General features: G+C 53.8%; 2 protein-coding genes across 3 annotated transcripts in view; one reads left to right on the top strand and one right to left on the bottom strand.

Annotated features, from left to right (window-relative positions):
- The window catches only part of STARD10 (StAR related lipid transfer domain containing 10), a 30343-nt gene that overhangs the window by 2014 nt on the left and 7879 nt on the right, over positions 1–20450 (bottom strand). For both annotated transcript variants that reach the window (XM_054512114.2, XM_045894378.3), the window contains exons 3-5: positions 1999–2146; positions 1292–1395; positions 530–647 (exon numbers count right to left, since the gene is read on the bottom strand). In XM_054512114.2, coding sequence (XP_054368089.1) covers positions 530–647; positions 1292–1395; positions 1999–2146 — 370 coding nt within the window. The remainder of the gene's footprint in view (positions 1–529; positions 648–1291; positions 1396–1998; positions 2147–20450) is intronic.
- On the top strand, positions 4681–5055 carry LOC123857483 (large ribosomal subunit protein eL31-like). The gene has a single exon (XM_045894379.2). It carries the CDS (start codon positions 4681–4683, stop codon positions 5053–5055), a length of 375 nt encoding a protein of 124 aa, XP_045750335.1.

Here is a 20450-nt window from a genome sequence, read left to right as displayed (position 1 = left end):
GGAGATAGTTCAGCACTGGACACAGTGAGTCTCAGGTCCTGGAAAGACATCTTGAAGGACGAGTCCAGGAGGCCAATGGCCACAGGGATCTGGATCCCAGCAGAGATGCACGTCAGCTGGCCACAGAAGCCTTGAGAATAGCTGAGCCCTCCCAAGGAGGCTCAGGCCTCCAGGATGGGCAGAGGATAGGAGCCAGCAAAACAGACAGAGTGAGAGTAGCCAGTGAGCGGGAAGCAAGTCAGAGCCTGGGGGTGCGGGAGTCCAGGAAGAGAGCTCCAAGCTTTATCATGGAGCAGCATCTACCACCTTGGCCTTTGCTTTTCAAACCATTATAAAGTCTCAAACCTTGGTTCAAATGATATTTTGGATGGAGATGCCCCAAAATACAAAACAGCTCCTAACAGAGGCCCTTTTTGATCCCTAATCAAAATTAGGGATCAAAAATCAGATCCCTGGCTTCCTGATCTGGTCGCATCCCCTGTAGTATAGGAAAGGATCCCATGATGGGCTGCCAGGGCCAAGCCCTCACCTTTGGGGTCCACCTGGGCCAGGTAGGTGATGACGCAGCTCTTGGGCCCCGTGCTCTGGATGAGGTAGCCCGTCTGGATGGACACAGCTCGGACCAAGTCTTTCCGAGGCGGGTATTTCTGGGGATGGAAGGCAAAGGGAGGTGAGACTCAGGGTTGGGACAAAAGAAGTGTCTTTGTGAGTACACACACACACACACACACACACACAGAATTAGTTAGTTCAAACCCCCTGGCATCCACTCCAGGCCAGGCCTGATGCAGGGGTGAGGAGAAAGGGAGGACTCAGGCTAGGTCACCCCGTTCTCCTCAGGAAAGCCCCCAGTCTGGGGTCATGAGCACATACATGGGCACTCCCACACACACACACACACACACACACACACACACTCATCTTTGCTCAGGCCAGCTGTACCTGCCTGTCCTGCCTGCCATGGAGAGCAAGGTGGCCCAACCTCAGGGAGGGTCAGAGAAGCCTGCCTCTCACCCCTCGCACCCCCTTTCCCAGCCAGCCCATCGCACTCGTCCACAGTGATGGCCCTCATCACCCTCTTCCCATCTGCTTGAGAGCTCAGCAGGGAGACAAGAGCCATTATTTTCACTATACAGGAAGGAAACTGAGGGCCAGAGAGCGTCATGCCCAGGCTGAAGTCACATGAAAGTCATGATGGCAGCCAGAGGCCTCTTCCTGGGCCAGGCCTGCAGGCCTGGTCGTACCTGGCACTTTCCCCTGCCCACCCAGCAGGGGAGGCAGGGAGACTCACGGGATGTTTGACTGAGTAGTTCATAATGATGTAATCAGTGCCCATGGGGAGCCAGGAGCGGAGGGTGATGACATCACGGTTCTTCAGGGGCTTTGGACACCTCCCTGTGGAGTGCAAGGGACAGTTCAGCCAGGCCACTGGCCTGACTACCTGCAAGGGAGGGCACAGCTGAGGCCCAGGACACAGAGATGCCTAGTTAACTGCCAATTCTCCCTGATCCAAATGGGTACCCCTCCACCTCCCAGCCCACAGTCCCAGAGCTGAGACTAGGAAAGGGACAGAGCAGAACCCTCTCCCCTCTCGTCTCGGGCCATTCCTGCTCACCACCTCACACGGCCCTTCCCTTGCTGGCCTGGCTGTTTGTCTGTGTGAACGTATGTGGGAGAACCATAATATTGTGAGTGTGTGTATCTGAAAATGTGTGACTGTGAGCATATGGCACGTGGCCGTGGGCTGCGTACGTGACTGTGTACACGGGTGTGGAGTGTGTATACGTGAGCACGGGAGTGTCTGTGTGTTTGTGAGTGTGCACGTGTGTGTGCCCAAGTGTCTGGGAATGGGCGAGGCTGTCACAGAGGGCGGCCCTGCATCTCAGCACTCAGGTGTCTGAGCAGCCTGGCCACGGGAGTGACCGCAAGGCGGGCAGGTGGCAGAAAGAGGCTGTGGGCTGGAGGCCTGGCTGGCACCATGTGCTTGAGCCTGCTCACAAGAGTAATAGCCCACGTCGGCGTTGACTGTCAAGCGGGCGATGTCGAAAGTCTCAATGACGTTGCTGTCCCACTTCTTTCGATATTCAATGTCATGTAGCACGTCATAGAGTGTCTCAGCTGGCACATCTCGGCACTCCATCCGGCACTGCAGACAGACACAGGGGTGGTCGGGGTCACACAAGGCTCCAAGCCCTGGCCAGGAGACCCCAGGGGGGACAGGCAAGAAGGGGAGGAGGAGGACGAGAACAGAGAAGAACAGCAACCTCTGAAGCCAGCATGGGCTTACCTCTTGCCACAAGCCCTGTCCAGCCCTCCCAGCAGCCACCTGTGCCAGGAGACAGACAGCTCTGTATCCAGAGACCATCTCCCCCTGCTCAGTCTCCCCCAGACCTCCCCTTCCGTCTCAGTCTCCCCCAAACATCCCCTTCCATCCCAGTCTCCTTCTCCAGGAAGCCTTCTTGAATGACCAGGCCAGACCTTCTGGACTCCCATACACTAAAATCTATCTGCACCTTCCCAGACCCCTGAACTTCATGGATGGAGGTACACAGAACCTGGAATGGGTACATGTTAAAAGAATTGAAAGCATAGGGACGCCTGGGTGGCTCAGTCGGTTAAGCATCTGCCTTCGGCTCAGGTCATGATCCTAGGGTCCTGGGATCGAGCCCCACGTCAGGCTCTCTACTCAGTGGGGAGCCTGCTTCTCCCTCTCCCTCTACTGCTCCCCCTGCTTGTGCTCTCTCTGTCTCTCTCTCTGTCAAATAAATAAATAAAATCTTAAAAAAAAAAAAAGAATTGAAAGCATAAATAAACAAATGCCTAAATGGATGATTTTTCTCATCCATGATACTCATCACCTACTGTATCATCTGTGCTCTTTTTTTTTAATCCAACGAACATCTTTGGATTTTTTTAAAAGATTTTATTTATTTATTTGACAGAGAGAGAGAGCACACAAGCAGGGGGAGTGGCAGGCAGAGGGAGAAGCAGGCTCCCCGCTGAGCAGAGAGCCCAACATGGGACTCAGTCCCAGGACCCTGAGATCATGACCTGAGCCGAAGGCAGATGCTTAACCGACTGAGCCACCCAGGCGTCTCTGGATTTTTTTTTTAAGATTTTATTTATTTATTTGAGAGACAGAGAGCGAGTACGGGGTGGCAGGGAGGAGAAGAAGGGGAGGGAGAGGGACAGACTTTGCACTGAGCACAGAGCCAGACAGGGGTGCAGCTCGATCCCAGGACCCTGAGATCCCGACCTGAGCTGAAACCAAGAGTCGGATGCTTAACTGACTGAGCCACCCAGGTGCCCCAAACATCTTTGGATTTCTTACAATTTTTAGCCTTGTCCTTGAAGAGCTTTCCATCTACGGGAGAAAAGAGCCAAGGATACTTTTTTTATTTAGCCCTCAAAACAACTCTGTCAGACAAGAAATCCAAGGAGGAACGTGAGGCCGAGAGAGGTTAAGTAACTTGCCCGAGGTTGCCCAGCTGGTAAGCAGCAGAGCTGGGATTTAACCCAGATCATATGTCTGTAAAAACAGAACTATGTTTTGTTAGGTTTGCACTCAGCAAGATGAAACTTAATTCATGTCCTTGTTCTGTGCTTTTTTTTTTCACCCCAAAGCCCAAAACCCCAGGACCAACTTCCCCTCAGCAACTGGACGAGTTTGCTTGTATAGTTTAAAAAGGTCTCCCAGAACTGGGCATTCAGATGGTGCCAAGGGAGCCACCCATGTTTCTAAAAAAGGAGATCTATGCAACCATATGAGGGAGAGTCACATTGCCTTTCCTCTAATCTTGTGTTAGGCCTTGGCACCACTAATGGTGAGGAAAGGCCACAGGAAGGGCACATCACTACCTATTGGGTATTCTAGGCACCAGTGAACTCATCAAGCCCTGGATATACTTCACTTTATAGAAAATACAGAGGACAGAGAACAAGCTAAATTTCACAAGAATACAACCAAAGGCAGATGGTGAGGCATTCTCCATGGCTACTGGTCCAGTCTCTTCTACAGATCAATGTCCTAAGGGAGGGCCTGGGCTAGACTGGCAGGACACAAGAACCAGATAGAAGGTGTGGTCCTGGATTGAACACCAGCATGGACAAAACAGCTATAAAGGCTATCTTTGAGATGACTGGAGAAATGTGAGTATCATCTGAGTATTAGATATGCTGAAATTTGCTGAAACAAAGTGGTGGGTTGCTGCCTGAAGAAAAGCAGGTTACAAAAGGGAACGCACAGTATAAGCTCATTGGGGGGAAATATATGCACAGAAAAGCCTCGGGAAGAACAATCACTAAAGTGGCAGCAACAGCGGCAATCTCTAGATGATGAGAATATAATGGTTTTCTTTTTGCTGTATTTCTAGTTTTCTAAAATGTATAGTACTGCTTCTACAATATGAAGATTTAAGTAGAAAGGCCCCCAGAGATACTGAGAGGTACACTCACCAGATGCCAGGTACTACCCTTTTTTTTGTTTTGTTTTGGCTTCTCCTCTCCACCCCCTTCTTCCTCCAGCCACCAGCAGAGGAGACAGTCTTCCTTTTTTTTCCTCCAGGCACTATCCTAAGTGTTTTATACACATTACCACATTTTGTTCTCACAGAAAGGCCCCGAGGTATTAGCCCCATTTTAGAATTAAGGAAACCAAAGTTCGCTTTCCAGCCTGGCAGAATGGCTCCCGCAAAGATGGGTGGTGAGAAGATGAAGGGCCATTCTGCCATCAACAACATAATGACCAGAGAACACACCATCAACATTCACAAGAGCATCCACGGAGTGGGTTTCATGAAGCGTGCCCCTCGGGCACCCAAAGGGATCCAGAAATTTGCCATGAAGGAGATGGGAACTCCAGATGTGCACATTGACACCAGGCTCAACAAAGCTGTCTGGGCCAAGGGAATAAGGAATATTCCACGGTATCTGTGTGCAGTTGTCCAGAAACAGAACAAGGATGAAGTTTCACCAAACAAGCTCCATACCTTGGTTACCCACGTACCTGTCACCACTTTCAAAAGTCTACAGACAGTTAATGTGGATGAGAACTAACTGTTGATTGTCAAAGAAAGGTCTAAAACACAAAAGAAAGAAAAAGAAAGAAAGAAAGAAAGAAAGAAAGAAAGAAAGAAAGAAAGAAAGAAAGAGAGAAAGAAAGAGAGAGAGAGAAAGAAAGAAAGGAAAGAAAGAAAGAAAAAGGAAGGAAGAAAGGAAAGAGAGAGAGAAAGAAAGAAAGTTAGTTAGTTCAAGGACAGACTCCAGACTGCAAAGATTCACTGTGTGACCCTGAAATGTTACCCTCCCTCTCTGCTTTTCTGCTCGATGAAGGGGTATGACTCTAGATCCAATCATTTAACTAACAGCCCCCAATTCCAGCCCTGTACAGAGCACAGAAGAATCAGAGTTGACTCAGGCCTGTGCTAGAGAGGCTTCCAGTTGAGGGAGGAGATCACCTTGACAATGGAGAGGTACCCCAAACTGCCCGGTGAGGGCAGAAAGGAGGAGGTCAGCTCTGCAAGGTGGAGGGAGGCATCGGGCTGCAAGAGAAGCTGTCTGGAAGGCAGGTGTCTGCCAAGGGGCCTGGAAGAGAAAAGAGCCAGGAAACAGGCACAGAGGCAGACAAGAGTGAGGCGTGTAGGCAAGCTGAGTTCTGTCTGCCCCAGTCCCCCTGGTGTGGTGTAGGCTAACACTCAAAAGGTCCTGGTTCCAGGTCTTCTTGGAGAAATGTGTGATTCTAGAGCTGGGTCAGATAAGATGAACCTGGAGCCTCTTGAGCCAGCAAGTAAGGATGAACTCACAGAATGACAGGGACCTTGTGCAGCAGACACAGGGTCCAGCATGAAGGGCTCCCACGGGTTCAGGGAGCGACTTGTCAGGGTTTGCCCAAGGCTTTGCCAGTTTTTTTTTTTTTAAAAGATTTTATTTATTCATTTGACAGAGAGAGACACAGGGAGAGAGGGAACACAAGCAGGGGGAGTGGGAGAGGGAGAAGCAGGCTTCCCGCCGAGCAGGGAGCCCGATGCTGGGCTTGATCCCAGGACCCTGAGATCCTCACCTGAGCCAAAGGCAGACGCTTAACGACTGAGCCACCCAGGCGCCCCCTTTGCCAGTTTTAGCATTGAAAATGCCACATCCTGGGAAACCCCTCAGTCCCAGACAAACTAGGTTGGCTACCTACCACAGGCTAAAGCTGGGACAACCCGTGTATTAAAATAGTGATAACGACAGATTACATTCCATGGAATAAAATAGGAAACCAAAGTATATACAGGTATGAATAGATAAATTAATGTTTGATGAGGAATAGGGTATTTACATAGCTTCAAAGTAACTTCCCATCAAATACTTATTAATTACAAAGGGAAAAATGAGTAACTTCATTGTAGAGAAGCATGGCAGACACCTCCTGAAGCAAGTGATCACAGCGAACGTCATTAGGGATGAGACAAGTTACCACTGGGTGTCACCTGATAGGATGCAATGAAGAGAATACAGGCAGCACTTAGGTGACCTTTCTGCCAAAGATGCATAACCGAAATCGAATCATTAGGAAAATAAGACAAACCCCAAATCAGGGACTTTTACAAAAGTCCCGCCTGCTGAGTGTCAGGGTTGTGAAGGGCAAGGAAGTGTTCCTGACTGCGGGTGGGGCACTCAGCATCAAACTCCGTGCGACTGAAGGAGACTAAGGACGCATGAGTGAGCCCACGGGTGAGCGAGTGAGCGAAGTGATGGGCGGGCGTGGGACGGAGAGACAGGTGTTGGAGAAGGCGCCGGGAAGAGGTCAGACTGGCAGCAGCAGGAGCACGGGGACAACCTCTACCGAGCAGTCACGTGGAGGTCTGGATGTTGCAGCAGACGTTCCACGCACACTCGCGCTTCACCCCAAATTATGAGCTGGCATCACTCCCGCACTGCAAAGCAGGAGACCGACACCCAGGAGCTGCAGCGACCTGCCAGAATCGCACAGCAGAGGAAGCCGCGGAGCAGGGATCCGAAACCCGCTTTTCCTGTACCCTTAGCCATCAAGGAGCACTCCAGGGTGGTCTCTGAGGAAACAGAACTTCTCTGACTAAAGCCAAGTTTGGAAGCTGATGTGGCTTTGCAAGGCCTCAGAGGTGTTCTCTGGGGCCGTGAGTGTGTGGAGGGGGCAGTGACAACAGGACTCTGCTCTTAGATCAGAATCCTACCTGGGACCGCCTCCTCCCCCTGGCCAGGCTCAGCGTCCCCAGAGCCCAGGTGCACTCGCGGCTGGGGGTGGGTGCACACTGAGAGGGGACCCATGCTGCCCAGACACTGGAGTGGTTTCAGGCCTGGCGGGGGTGGGGACGCTGCGAGTGAAAAAGCAGGCAGGCTGGGGGGCTGGTCCGGAGAAGACAGTGGATAGGGACCGTGGGTGTCCTCAGCCCGCCTGGCTCCTGGCAGTGCTCCTTCCACGGCCTCCAGGAGGCAGCGCAGCTGAGCCAAGAGGGGTAAATTACATCCAGCCCCGTCTGGGCCCACAGCGGCCGCCACCACATGTGCGAGGTGTAATTCTAAGAGCTTCAGGAGGGATGGTGGGGGTAGGGGTGAGTCACTGGAGAGCACCTGGGCCGGGGGGGGGGGTCGCGGGGGGGGTACTAAGGCCTGTGACAGGAACCCACAGCCATTGGGCCCTGCGCAAGTCATCACTTGGGTGGCCGTCTGGGAGCACCCCCTGCAAACCCGACCCGGAGGGGGGCTGCTCCTGGCTGCTCAGTGAAGGAGCCATGCAGAGCTGCAGAACCCCCCAGGGCCTGGTTACAGCAGGGAAGCTGACGTGCAGCCGAGCAAACTGAGGCCCAGAGGGAGCAGGTGACACTGGAGAAACCACAGACTGTGTCCCCCGCACTCCCTTCTCTCCAGCCCCAGGAGGTAGAAAGCAGAGTGCTCAGAACCCTTGGGACCCACACACCCTCAGTCCCGTAGAGCCACGGTCAGAAGGGACTGGGCAAGTGAGGAAGGCCTTCAGGGAAGACTCTTGCAGGTTTGAGTCTGGCACTCCCAGCTTCCAATTCCAGTTCCTCCCCTTGGGCACAAACTTCCAAGTCTGTTTCTGTGCATGAAAAGTGAGGATAATAATAGTACCCATCTCATGGAGATGTTGTGATCAAATTAAATGAGATAATGCACGTGATATGCCTGGCATATAGTAAATACTCAAAAAACAGTAGCAGCTCTGACTTCAGCAGGCTTCCGTAAGCAGTCATTTACCCTTCTACAGGACAGGACCAGGTCCCATGTGCATGTGCGACCTCATATGTGTGCCCTGGGTGCTCCTCTTGCCTCATCTTCACCCTGCCCATCTGTCCATCCATCCATTCACCACTTTCTGGAGTCTGCTGTGTGCCAGGCCTGCAACTGGACAGTAGGGCCTCAGAAGTGAACCAGGAGCCCCAGTGAACAGGTGGCAAGAGGGACAAGGACACAAAATCCCAGGAGAGAATGAGTCAGGGTGGGGAAGAGGGGCATGGTGACTGTGGGAGCAGAGAGCAACGAAGCCTAAAAGGAAAAGGAGGAGAAGTGCCACAAGGGAGGAGAGGGTGTTTCAACAGAGGGACCACTGGGTGCCAAGCTGTGTCTCACTCTGCCCCTCCCTTCTCCCCCACCCCTTGCCCTGTGCGTCTCTGGAGGCCTTCCCAGGGCTCTGCTTTAGAGAAGGAAGAATCTCCATGGGAGGGAGGGAAGTGGTAGGGAGAAGGGCTGCAGTATCTCCCAAGACCCAGGGAGATAGCTGACCCCAGACAGGGGAAAAGAAGTCAGGTCACCTCCACGGGGCTGCCATGTGGCCATGAGGGCCGAAGGCCAGGGCCGTAACATGCAAACTGACAGACAGGTGGACCCAAGTTTGGCCCTCATGCTGAGACTTCACACAGCAGGCCTCCAGTATCCTTGCCCGTAGGATATCTGGGGCACACGGATTATCCCAAAGGTCTAGCTAGGGACCCGGGAAATGATTTCTTCCTCCACCACTCTTCAGTTACCACTGGGAAAGGCGAGGCCCAGAGAAGGTAAGGGGTTCGTGTGGGCTCTGTAACATCCCACAGGCTGTCCTGACTGCTCACCATGCTGCATTTTAGCAGACAGTGTAAGAGGAGTAACTGTAAACGCAAATCATCTTTTCCCAACAGAACCATATTCAAATCAAAGGGAAGTGCTCCTGACTGCGGGTGGGGCACTCAGTATCAAATCAATCATAGCCCTGAACCACAGCCACAACCTCAATAACCATTACCATGCATTAATGGCTCAAAACCACTACCTAAATCATCATCACAAAGGAGACCTCTGTGGAGCACCTGGGCCATGGACCCAACAGGGGCTGACATTTAGCTCCAACTGCCTCTGCCAGTTGTCAGGGGCCCCAACTGCATGCATCCTCTATAAACACTGTCTCTGATCCTCCCAACTCCCCAGTGGGTATCATCATCCCCATCTTACAGATGCAGAAACTGAGGCCCAGAGAATTACAAGGATTGACCAAGGCCTCAAGGCTAACAGTGGTGAAGCAGAGAACCAGCACCTGGTTGTGCCTGACCCCAAAGTGTCAAGACTTTCTGCTACCGTCATCAAGGGGCAGGACTGGCCCAGCCCAAACACCACGCAGGCAACTGGAGACTGTCTTAGTTAACTGATGGCTATTATGCAGAGCTCACTGGATTCAGACGGCTTGCTGACCAGGAAGGCAAAGCTCATACATTCTTCCTCGGAACAAGTTCCACACTCCATCCTCAGACCTCACTGAGCTCAAAGACAGAGCCTCTTCCAAATCTTAGCCCTGGAGCCCCGCATCTGGAAGATGCCCTGAGAAGGTTTCGGCCATTGCGCTGCCCGCCAGACCCAGCCAGGCCCAGCCAGGCCCAGCCAGGCCCAGCCAGGCCCCACGGCTCACAGATTACTCAGCAGATCCTTTCTGGCTATGGCTTGGGCAAAGGACTTCAGCTCTGAGTCCCCGTATCTTCATCTGTCAAACAGGGAGAATCTACCCCTCAGAGTGGAGCTGTGAGGATTAAATGAGTCTTGTACATAAAGCCCGGGCCACAGCTGGCCTTCCTCCAGCCCCAAGCCCCGGCAGCTTCCCCGGACTTCTCAGGCCCTGCCGACGGGAGCACCTTCTTGCTAATCCCCAAAGGGCAGGATATACAGGGCCAGGGAACAAAGTTAAAAAACCAAAAATGCCCCAGATCCCTCCACAGGGTGGATGGATAGAGAGTGGGGTGGGTGGCCCTCTTCCACTAGGACCCCCACACAAATGCCCCAGCCCCCCCCCCCCCGACGGCCCCCACGGCCCCCATCGCCAGGCACTTGCCAATTCCATGTCAGCCCCGGCGCTGAGAGATGCAGACTGGCCTGGGGCATATGGCATGTGAGAGGCTTAGCTTCAGCAGCCCTTCTACCCTCTCTGCTCTGGGCCCCCTCTCAGGGCCCCCCACTGTCTCTCCCAAAGGCCCCAAGAGGCCAGCACTGAGCCAAGCAGATGGAGCACCTACCCTTGCCTCTGGGTTTCTGGGGCTCCCAGAATGGAGACTTCTAAGACCTTCCTCCAAAGCCCCCCAGATCTCAAGAACAGCTCAAGGGCACTGACACAAGGGGTCAGAGAAAGTGGGGAGAGGGGTGCGGGAGGAGAGAGGTCTGATCAGTCCTGCTTTCCCCAGACTTTCCTTCCCTGGCTCCTTCCCTATTTTGTTTCTGAACCTCAGCCGGCTGAAACCCTCCCAGTCCTTAAATCCTTCAGGTTGGCCTGGGGGCCTCTTTCTTGTCTCCTCCACCCCCAGGCCTCCCTCCGTCAACACACGCTGCAAAGCCCTGACTGGCCCAGCGCTATGGCCCCCTTGTTCATCGTGGCATCCCCTGTATCTGGCATGGTTTAGTAAAGAACTGTTTCTGAATGGAAGGGTGGGCAGATGAGCCAACAAAGAGGCTGTGCCTGTGTAGGTTTCCTCTGACTCTCAGAGTGCAGGAGCCATGGCTGGTGGTCCTTAGTGCTTCTGTGGAATCAGAAGGAAGAGTCGTCGTGAAAACCTCCTGGACTCGTAGAAATCTCTATGGCACTTGAGGCTGATGACTCCTGCCATCACCCTTGCCTGAAATGCAGTGTAGGGGTAGAGGGGGTCAGAGACAGGCTTCAGGGAAGATTCTGGGACTTGCTGAAAGATCTTTAATAGTTCTGATAGTTAAAGTAAATTTAAATTGTACTGAGGTGCCAATTTATATTTAGTAAATTAGCAAAAATATAGAAAATACCCACTGCTTGTGAGGATATGGTAAAACTGTTATACAGTTAATGACAGCAAAAATTGATTCCATTATTCCAAAAAACAATTTGGCAAATATTTTTAAAATCATAAAAATGTCTTTCAGGGGCACCTGGGTGGCTCAGTGGGTTAAGTGTCAGCCCTCGGCTCAGGCCATGATCCCAGGGAGCCTGCTTCTCCCTCTCCTTCTGCCTGCAGCTCCCCCTGCTTGTGCTCTCTCCCTCTCTCTCTGTCAAATAAATAAAATCTTTAAGAAAAGAAAAGAAAAATGTTTTTCAATTCAGTTCCTGGAACCCCAGGACCAGAAATTTATACTCAGGAAAAAACACACCAAAAAGCTGTTACAATATTCATGACTATGTCATTGCATTTATAATTAGCAAAATATATTGAGAACGACCTGGAACACCACCCACAGCTGGGCCCGGATGGGTTAAGACACATCACCTGGATGACAACTGTCCAGCTACTGAGAACTTGGGCTCCCCAGGGCAAGGCTGGCTCTGAACCCTCAGAACCTAGAATAGGACAGGCAGGGAGCAGCTGCCGGAAATGTTCGTGAATTAATAATTCTGTAGCAATATTAGAAACTTTTACAGATGCAATGTTAAATGAACAAAAGAGGATACATATTTGTGCCAAGGTCTAAACTATGTATAAATTATCTACACCTTTGAATGAGACTTGGGAGGAACCAAGGAAAAGTTTTACTCAGGAATCGAGGCTTCGGGTGATTTTTCATTTTTGGATTCTTGTTATCAACACAGTTTATACAAGGCATAGAAACTATACCTTTTTCCCCCTGAGTTGAGAGTGTTGTCCAGAATCCAGAGGTCCTCGTTCCCTGGACCTGCAAGTCTTGGGCTGAGCTGAGCTGGGGCCTGAAGCTGCCCATGCTGATGCCGAGTCAGCTTGGAAATGCTCCACATCACCTGACCATGCTGCGAGTGGGACCAGAGGGGACCCCGGGCCCCTGTGCCCTCAGGCTGAAAGGCAATGACCTCTGCTGGGGCCGGAGGAGCAGGGGAAGAGGGAAGCCAGGACAAGCTACAAGGCGGAGCAGCTAAGTGGCGTCCTACAGGATAAAAGGAAGAGAAGATGGCGCTCAGAAGAAAAGGAGGGGGAAGAGCTCCTGGCAGATGTGCTGGCGTGAGTCTGGGGCCTGGAAAAGGCCCGGACTGGCTGGAGGAAGGAGAGGGCTTGAGCAGTTCCACCAGGTAACCTGAGTGAACAAGAAAGGAGGCGGGAGAAAACGGAGCCGTCCCTTGAGTACCTCCGACTGTTCATTCATTCATCCATTCAGCAAATGTTAATGACGTGCCAGGCTCTGTGCTAAGAGCTTTACAAATTCATTTAATTCCATCCTCCCAATTACCTGGGAGGAGGGAAGATTATGCCCATTTGTAAATGGTGGCTCAAAAAAGTGAAGTGAGGGAACCAACCCGGAACCCAGTATGAGCCACAGTCCACCCAAGGCTGTTCCCCAAGAACCTGGCTCTGCTCTGTGGAGGAGCCAAGGCATCGCAGGTGAGCAAGCACCTGGCCAGCTGAGGACTGTCCCTGGGGCTGGGTCTGTTGGGGCCGGCTGTGTCTGGAGTGAGGGGAGCTGGACGGACAAAGAGAGCATGTGTGGCATGGGCCCAGTGCAGAGGCTCCTTCCCCCACCTTCTAGCTCAGCATTCCCACCTGCACAATGACCGGCCCAGCCCTGTGGCCCTCTCTTCTGAAGGGAAGGCGATCTGGCACCAATACCTACAAATCATCTTCTCTCCCAAAGTGGGGTCCCCTTGAGACCGTGGAGAGTGGACGTGCTGCCATGCCTGCCCTGGACAGGGCTCCTGAGTCAGCTCCAGCTGCCCACGCCGGGCCCTCGGCTGCTCTCCATCCGGGGCTGAGTGACTCACAGCCGTTCTGCCTCCTTCTCCCTTCCCTCCCCGCAGTCTCCAGCAGCCTCCCTGACCCCAAGCACACCCCTCGGGCTCCAGGCCAGCAGGCCCCAGCTCTGCAGCAGTGAGGAGCATCCTGCTCTGACATCTCAGAAGTTGCCCTCCTGGGCTGGAGCTCCTGCCACTCCACTCCAGCCTGAGGGGGTGGGGCGGGGCAGGGGAGCCAGACAGAGGAGGCAGAGCTGAGAGAGGCAGAGGGTGGGTGGGCCTGGAGAAGAGGGAGGGCTAGGGGGTGACTAGAGAGACAAGACAAGGGCCAGGGCTGACACAAAGACATCAAGACCAAGACAAATTGGATAAACACCTCCCAGGGTTTCAGAGACTGCCAATGGTCTGATGCCCCCCAAAGCACTCTCTCTAGAAAGCTCCAGACTTCGTCTTCAATAGCCTCCTGGGCATCACCCCCAGGCTCACACTCACCATGTCCAGTGCTGCCGTATCATCTACCCCAATGCCCACTGCCCTCCACTCTCCTCCAGTGCCTGGAACCCGGGCATGGTTCTGGACTCGTCCCTCACTCCCATCCCTGGGATTCCGCTCAGCCACCACCTTCCAACACCTCCTGTTCACCAACCCTAGGCAGGCCTCCCCTCCTTGCTTGGACCACTGCAGCCACATCCCTGTCTCTGGTCTCCTGGCTCCTAGGCCAGTGCTTCCCCTGCCCTAGGGAACTTTGTAAAACCCAGAGCTGATGGTGGCACTACCCAGCTTGAAAGTCCCTGCTGTCTCTCTCTCTCTGCCTTTGGGCCCAGATCCCAACTCCAAAATGTCCTCCTCTCTGGCTCCGCCTCCACTCCTTCTCACTCTCAGTCCATACTCCTGCCTCTGGGAGCCCTTGGCACTGAGGGATTTGCAGAGAACTGCTCAGCTTGCAGCCTAGCTCCTGCCGGGCTCCCAAGGCCCCACCCAGACAGCCCCCACACCCTGCTGTCGGCCTTGGGGTCCCTCCGCCGGAGTTCTCCTGGAGGGCTGTCCCAGTCTTCACTGGTCTCCCCACCAGGCCTCAGGAGCAGGGCCCGGGTCTGATCCATCTTCAGGTCTCCAGCACCCGCACACTGGCTGAGGTGGGGCAGAGTGGGTGGGAGGCATGAGAAGTGGTTTGTTAACTGAATAAATAACTGGGACAGAAAAAAAAAAACACAGTAGAAAAGGGACAAGTAGAGACATAAAGGAAGAGGCAGTAACCCTCAGACACAGGGATAGAGAACGCACCCCAAGAGGCGACTCTGAGACTCAGAGGTAGGCCCAGAGGCCAGGCCTGGAGGCTGGATGGAGGCAGGGAGGGGAAAGCTGTGGTAGAGCCCGCGCGGAGCCCGGGGCTGGAGCCGCCAGGCGACAGCTGAGGAGACATAATTGGATCAGAGACAACTCTGCAGCAGTGAGGGGGCGTGACTCTCTCTCTCACACACACAGTAACACCAGACACCGAGACACGCAGTCCCACACTCAGAGGCACATACACACAACCTCAGACACATGCAGGTGGAAACACACACACACACACACACACAACCCCAATATGATTTACTGACCCTCGTCGGGTTTCTGCCCCAGAGTTGTCACCGGGGCACCTGAGAGGAGGCTCACATCACACACACAGCCGCCCCCAATCCAGCTCCACACACTGAAGATACACACAGAGAAGGCCAGACAAGCCCTATCACATCACCCTGCCCTCATAACACACAACCACCATCTGGCATCTTACTTAATTATAGGTTTGCTTCTGTTTTCTCTAGTCTCCTCCTCAGGATGTAAGCCCATAACAGCAGGGTCTGATCTGTCTGATTTGCCACTAAATTCCTGGATATAACACAATATGTGGCATATAGTACGTGCTCAATAAAAATGTGTTGAATGAATGAATGTTGGAGACACACCAGGAAACTCCATCCCCTCTGGTCATCAGGCCTCTGCCTTAAGACTTATCACTTCCGGGGCACCTGGGTGGCTCAGTTGGTTAAGTGTCTGCCTTCAGCTCAGGTCATGATCTCAGGGTTCTAGGATTGAGCCCCGTGTCGGGCTCCCTGCTCAGCGGGGAGCCTGTTTCTCCTTCTCCCTCTGTTGCTTCCCCTGCTTGTGCTCTCTCACTCTCTCTCTCTGTGAAATAAATAAAATCTTAAAAAAAAAAAAAAGACCTATCACTTCTTTGGTCCAGAATCAGGTCCCAAGCAATCTGGAAGGACCAAAGATAGAGAGGGGGCGTCCAGAAGATGGTAGAGGGGATCTCAGGGAACCAGGGACAGATGCAGGTTGTGGCATGAAACCCAAAGGACAAGATTAAATGGCCCAGGACCACAGTACTCATCCCACTTCCCACGTGTGTGTGCTCTGGGGGGGGCAGTGTCCATGCCTCGGGACATGACTCTAGAGATAACAGAGGTAGCAAGTCTTCAGCAAGGCCAGGCTGAGAGGCAGGGAGACAAATGTTAGGCTAAAGCCCCAGAGAACAGCTCCAGCTGCTCTGGGCCACCTGCCCCAAGCTCTCTCAAGACAGGTGAGAGGAGCCTGGATTTGGCGTGGGACCCACCACTAAGTCCTGGGCCTGCCACTTGCTTTCACTGTCTGTGTTTCTGAAGGTCCAGGCGCCCCAGCCCAAGCATACCAGAGGGGATAAAGTGAGGCACCAAAAGGAAGAGGGGCACCTCCAGCCTAACACCTGGTCTGAACAGCTGTCCTCCCACCTGTTGATGGGGCAGGCTCACCTGCCCAGTCAGGGGCAAAGGTAAAGCGTTGGGGCTGGAATAAGGTTTCCATCCTGTCTATCATGGTGGCAACCTGGTTGCCAGGCCTGTGGCCGTTGGTCCCTCAGGAACAGGCTGGAGTGGTCCAACCAAGATCCCAGTTCACCGAAGACTGCCAGGCTTCTGGAGTCATGGGGCCCACAGTCCTGGATCTAGGTGGCCCCGCCAGGCATGGAGACGCAGGGGAAGAAAGAAAACCCGTCTGTCTCCAGGACTCCCTCCTTTCATCTCCTGAAACTTTAAAGACTCTCGGCTGGAAACTGAGCTGGGGCTTGTTAAAGTTTAAAAGCCAGCGCCTGGGGAGCTGGGCGTGGACATACAGAGCCAACCTGTGGACTGAGGGCTCTTCTGGCCCCAGGGGGACACTGACTAGAGGCACCCACCTTCACCCCACTCACATTCACAAGGTTCCTCACATCCCCAAGGCAGGCATCAAGGGGGCTGCACATCCACACCATCTTACACTCCAGCCTGCACAACACAGTTTGCACATTGCAAAGGGTTATGCTAAAACCACCATGTCCCATCCATTATCGCTCCTAAATCTCTCTGGATGCATTCCCCACAGCCCCAGCTTTAGCATGGGCCTCAGCACCTCTGTCCAGACAAATACAGAATCCTCCTCCTCCTCCTACCTGCCTTATTGAAAACCCTCCCCTGGCACCCCAGGACCTCCAGGACCGAGATCCTAGGGCCTCGGTCCAGCTCCCTAATCACCTCCAAGCCCCTGAGTCCCAAGCTCCCTACTAAGCCACCTGCCAGGCTCCTAATGCACTGCTCTATTTCCCGCCTCCGGGCCCGCGCAGCGGCTCCTCCGAACGGAATGCTCCCAGTGCTATCAAATGCCTACATCTCAGTCTCCGCCCCATTCCAAAGGTATCACCTGAGCATTCCAGCAAGCCTTCCCTGGCCCCCAAGGCTGGTTCAGGGGCCCCTCTGGGTCTCCACAGCTCGTGTGACAAGTGTCCCTCCATGCACGAGGGAGCTCCTTGAGAGCAGCACGTGGGCTTGATTCCCCTCTCTGTCCCTAACCTCCAGCACAGGGCCAGGCAGGAGGCTATCAGTGAATGTTCACTGAATGAATGAATGGATGGATGAAATGCCCAAAGACAGCAGGGTGGCCCTACTATCCACATTTGAGAAATGAGGAAGCTAAAGCCGAGGTGGTGGCAGCAACCTGCTCAAGGCCCTGTGACCGGGACTCTGGACCATGTGCTCTCTCCCCTACAGCCCCAGCCTAGCCCAGGCACCTCCTCCAGAAAGACTTACCAAAGCTTCCAGCCCCCTGTGACCTTTCCCTTCTCTGAGCTCCCCCACCTGATGGTCCTGAGAGCACCCCATGCTCTCTGGGAGCCTGTTTGCTCTAGAGCTACTTCCCCAGTTGCCCCCATGCCAAGCCAGAGCTAGAGGCAGCTGGGACAGGTCCTCAGGGCCGAATCCTGGATTCAAGTGCCCCATCTAGAGAGCTCTCGGATGGCACAGAGTGGCAAGGCCTTAGCTCACCTTCCTTACTCTGTGTCCACCAGTATAGACCCCTCTACCATGGTCTAAGGCCCAAATGGCCTCTACAAACCACCTGCCCAGCAGCTTCCTGTAGAGATGGGGAAACTGAGCCCCAGATGGGCAGAGTCCCAGCCTGAACCTGAACTCAGAGTCTAAGGCCCTAGAACCAGATTAACTCACACTCTTGCCACCACAGATAAGACTGACTCGGCAAGGTGAAGTGACCTCCAAGGTCACACCAAGGACTGGGCTCTTGCTCAGCTGGGTCCCCTCCAGGGGGCTCTCCCATAACAACACTGCACGGGGAGACCCAGGCAGGAGAAAGGGGTATGTTGGGACCCATGGGGTCCTAAACACAAAAGGGCCCAGAGGTGTTTATAAGCAAGCCCAAGGGAGCAGAGAGATCTCAGCTTCGGAGACCCACGGAGCTGAATTCTGATCCTGCCTCAGCCACCTCTAGCTGTTTGGCCTTGCACAAGTGAATTCCTGCTCTAAGCCTCAGTTTCCACATCTGTTCAATGGTGTTAATAAGACCTACACAAGACAGCTGTGAAGACTCAGTGGAAAACCATAAAGAAAACATCTGCCCCTGCCCCCACATTCCCCACGACCCTCTTGAGTCTGTTAAGAGTGTTAAGACTGTTAAGAGTGAGAAGGGCTCTTGGAGATCCGTAAAATAATCCCACATGTCACAGGGGAGCCAATGAGTCACTTAGAGGGAACAGACTTGAAGGCTTGAAACCTGGGGTGGGGGTGGGGATGCCTTGTGATGTGGGAACAGGGGGACAGAGAGATAGGGAAGGGAGGGGCTGTGGAGCTTTCTCCAAAACAGAAGGGGAGGAGCCATAGGAAAGGAAGTCAGAGAAGACAGGTCCCCACTGCCCAGCTTCCTGTAGCAAGAGGAACCTCAGGTTCTCAGCCACACTCCCCCAAGAGACCTCCCACCCCTGCTCCAGCCACCAAGCCCCTCAAGGCCCCTGCTCACTGGGCCCACTCCTGCCTCTGTGGTCTGCCTGTGAACATCTGCCTCATGCAATAGGCAGGGGTCACCTGGCATTGTCATTCCTCTCTTCACCAGGGTCTAGAAACTTCTGAGGACAGGGCCAGGTCTCCTCTGCCTCTCACATGGCTAGCCAAGCACAAGGCTAGGCAGGCTGCAGCATCGGAGAGCCTGAGTACATGAGCATCAAAGGCAGGGCTTGGCAGGCCACATCACCTCCTACTCTCTGTCCCCTCATTCCTCCTTTCTCTCCCACAGGCCCCAGCACAAATGTTGAGTTCAGAGGCTCTTAGAGCTGGGAAAACCCCGTGGCAGATGAAGAAACAAGCCAGAGGAGGGCAGGGACGTGCCTATGGTCATACACAGAAGAGGATACCACAGCCAGGACTGGACCAAAGCTGGCCCTGCTTAAATGACTGGCAGACCCCCTAGTTTTGCATTTCTCATACACTCAGACACTGGCCTGGGCATCGAGAGACCTAGGTTTGGGTTCCAATCTGCCTTCTGCCTTGGACCCAGGATGCGTGTTCAGCATCTGCCTCTGGGACAAGGCCTGACTTCTCAGGAGGTGGTGTCTGCCTCCTCTCCAGGGCCCAGGCACAGTGCAGACCTGAGGCCAGGCCAGGCTGGAGGCCAGGAGGGAGGAAAAAGGTAGAGGTGGCCTCCATCAGCCCCTTCCCTTTGCCTTGGCTCCGAATGCTGGGCCCAGAGCTACAGTGGCTTTCAGGGACCTCTGGACACAGGGACAAGGAGAAGATAAGTCTAGGGGAAGAGACATGAGGAGGAAATCAATCAGGCAGACAGATAGGCAGAACCCCATCCCCACCCTCACCTTGGGATCACGAGAACAAGGCCTGTCCAGGGGGCAGGCTGGCTTTCCCAGCTCAGGGGGTAGGCCCATGACACATGCGGTAAGGGGGCAAAAGTTCAACAAACAACTGTGGTTGAATCCCAGCCCCCTGGAGTGACCCAATCAGCCCTGGGCACTCGGGCTTCAGACCTGCTGCGTGACCTTGGCAAGTCACTTCCCCTTTTGGGGCCTCAGCTCTTTCATTTATCAGACAGGAATGGGATTATGAGAACACTGCCATACTTCAAAGAGTTATTGATGGGGTCAAGTGCTACAATGTTGACCAGCAAAGTGAGCCCAAGCAGAGAGGGGACCCAGGCCAGCCTGCTCTGGAGCCAGGCTGGCCTGGGTCCTACTTCTGCCTCAGCTGCTCTGTGATCACAAGCAAGTGACTCTTGGCGTCAGTTTCTTTGTAGCATGGAGACAAGCCTACAACTGCCCAGGACTGGCCAGAGGGTAAATTCGAAGGTGGAGAGAGACACAGCTCCTGCTTGGCTCGGGGCGGGGGCTCCTGTCAGAAATGGGATTCACTGCATGGAATCTGGGAATCCTGGAATCTTGAGGATGGGGAGCTCAGAGACCCCTGCCCATCTCCCAGAGCTCCACTGGGCTATGCTGAGGGGATCAGGAATGGGGGGCTGGCCCCTTGGGGTACCCATAGCCAAGTCCCCAGCCTCCATCCTAGGCCCCAACTCTGTTCACCTCCTGTCCCCAGCTCTACCTCCATTGTGGGGAACAGAACAGAGACAGCTAGGAGGCTGGAAATCTGGGTTCCAAGCCTGGCTCTTCTAAGACTTGGCTGTGTGACCCTGGGCTGGCCCCTGTCCTTCTCTGGGCCTTAGTGTTCTCACTTGCACCCCAGTGAGGAGGGAGTATGAAACAGGGATGGCAAAGGGCCTTTTGGCACCTCCAAACTCTGCTCAGTTGGAGCAGGAAGGAGGATCCAGGTCCCGCCTAGGGACCACGACACCCAATTTTTCCAAGTCCCCCTCCTCTCCCAAAGAAGGGCACCTGACAAGTCTGATCTGACCACAAGGGGTCTCTTGTGGCAGTCTGGTCTCAAAACCCACCAGCTCCAGTCCGGGACTGGGCTGGGTTTATTCATTAACCAAGCCAGACGGAGGAGGCAAC

Source organism: Mirounga angustirostris, unplaced genomic scaffold (genome assembly GCF_029215605.1).
Source record: "Mirounga angustirostris isolate CCGP_5_RB_7025 unplaced genomic scaffold, mMirAng1.0.hap1 SCAF_13, whole genome shotgun sequence".
In the NCBI taxonomy this organism is placed as follows: Eukaryota; Metazoa; Chordata; class Mammalia; order Carnivora; family Phocidae; genus Mirounga; species Mirounga angustirostris.
This window is presented reverse-complemented; position numbering and strand designations above follow the sequence as displayed.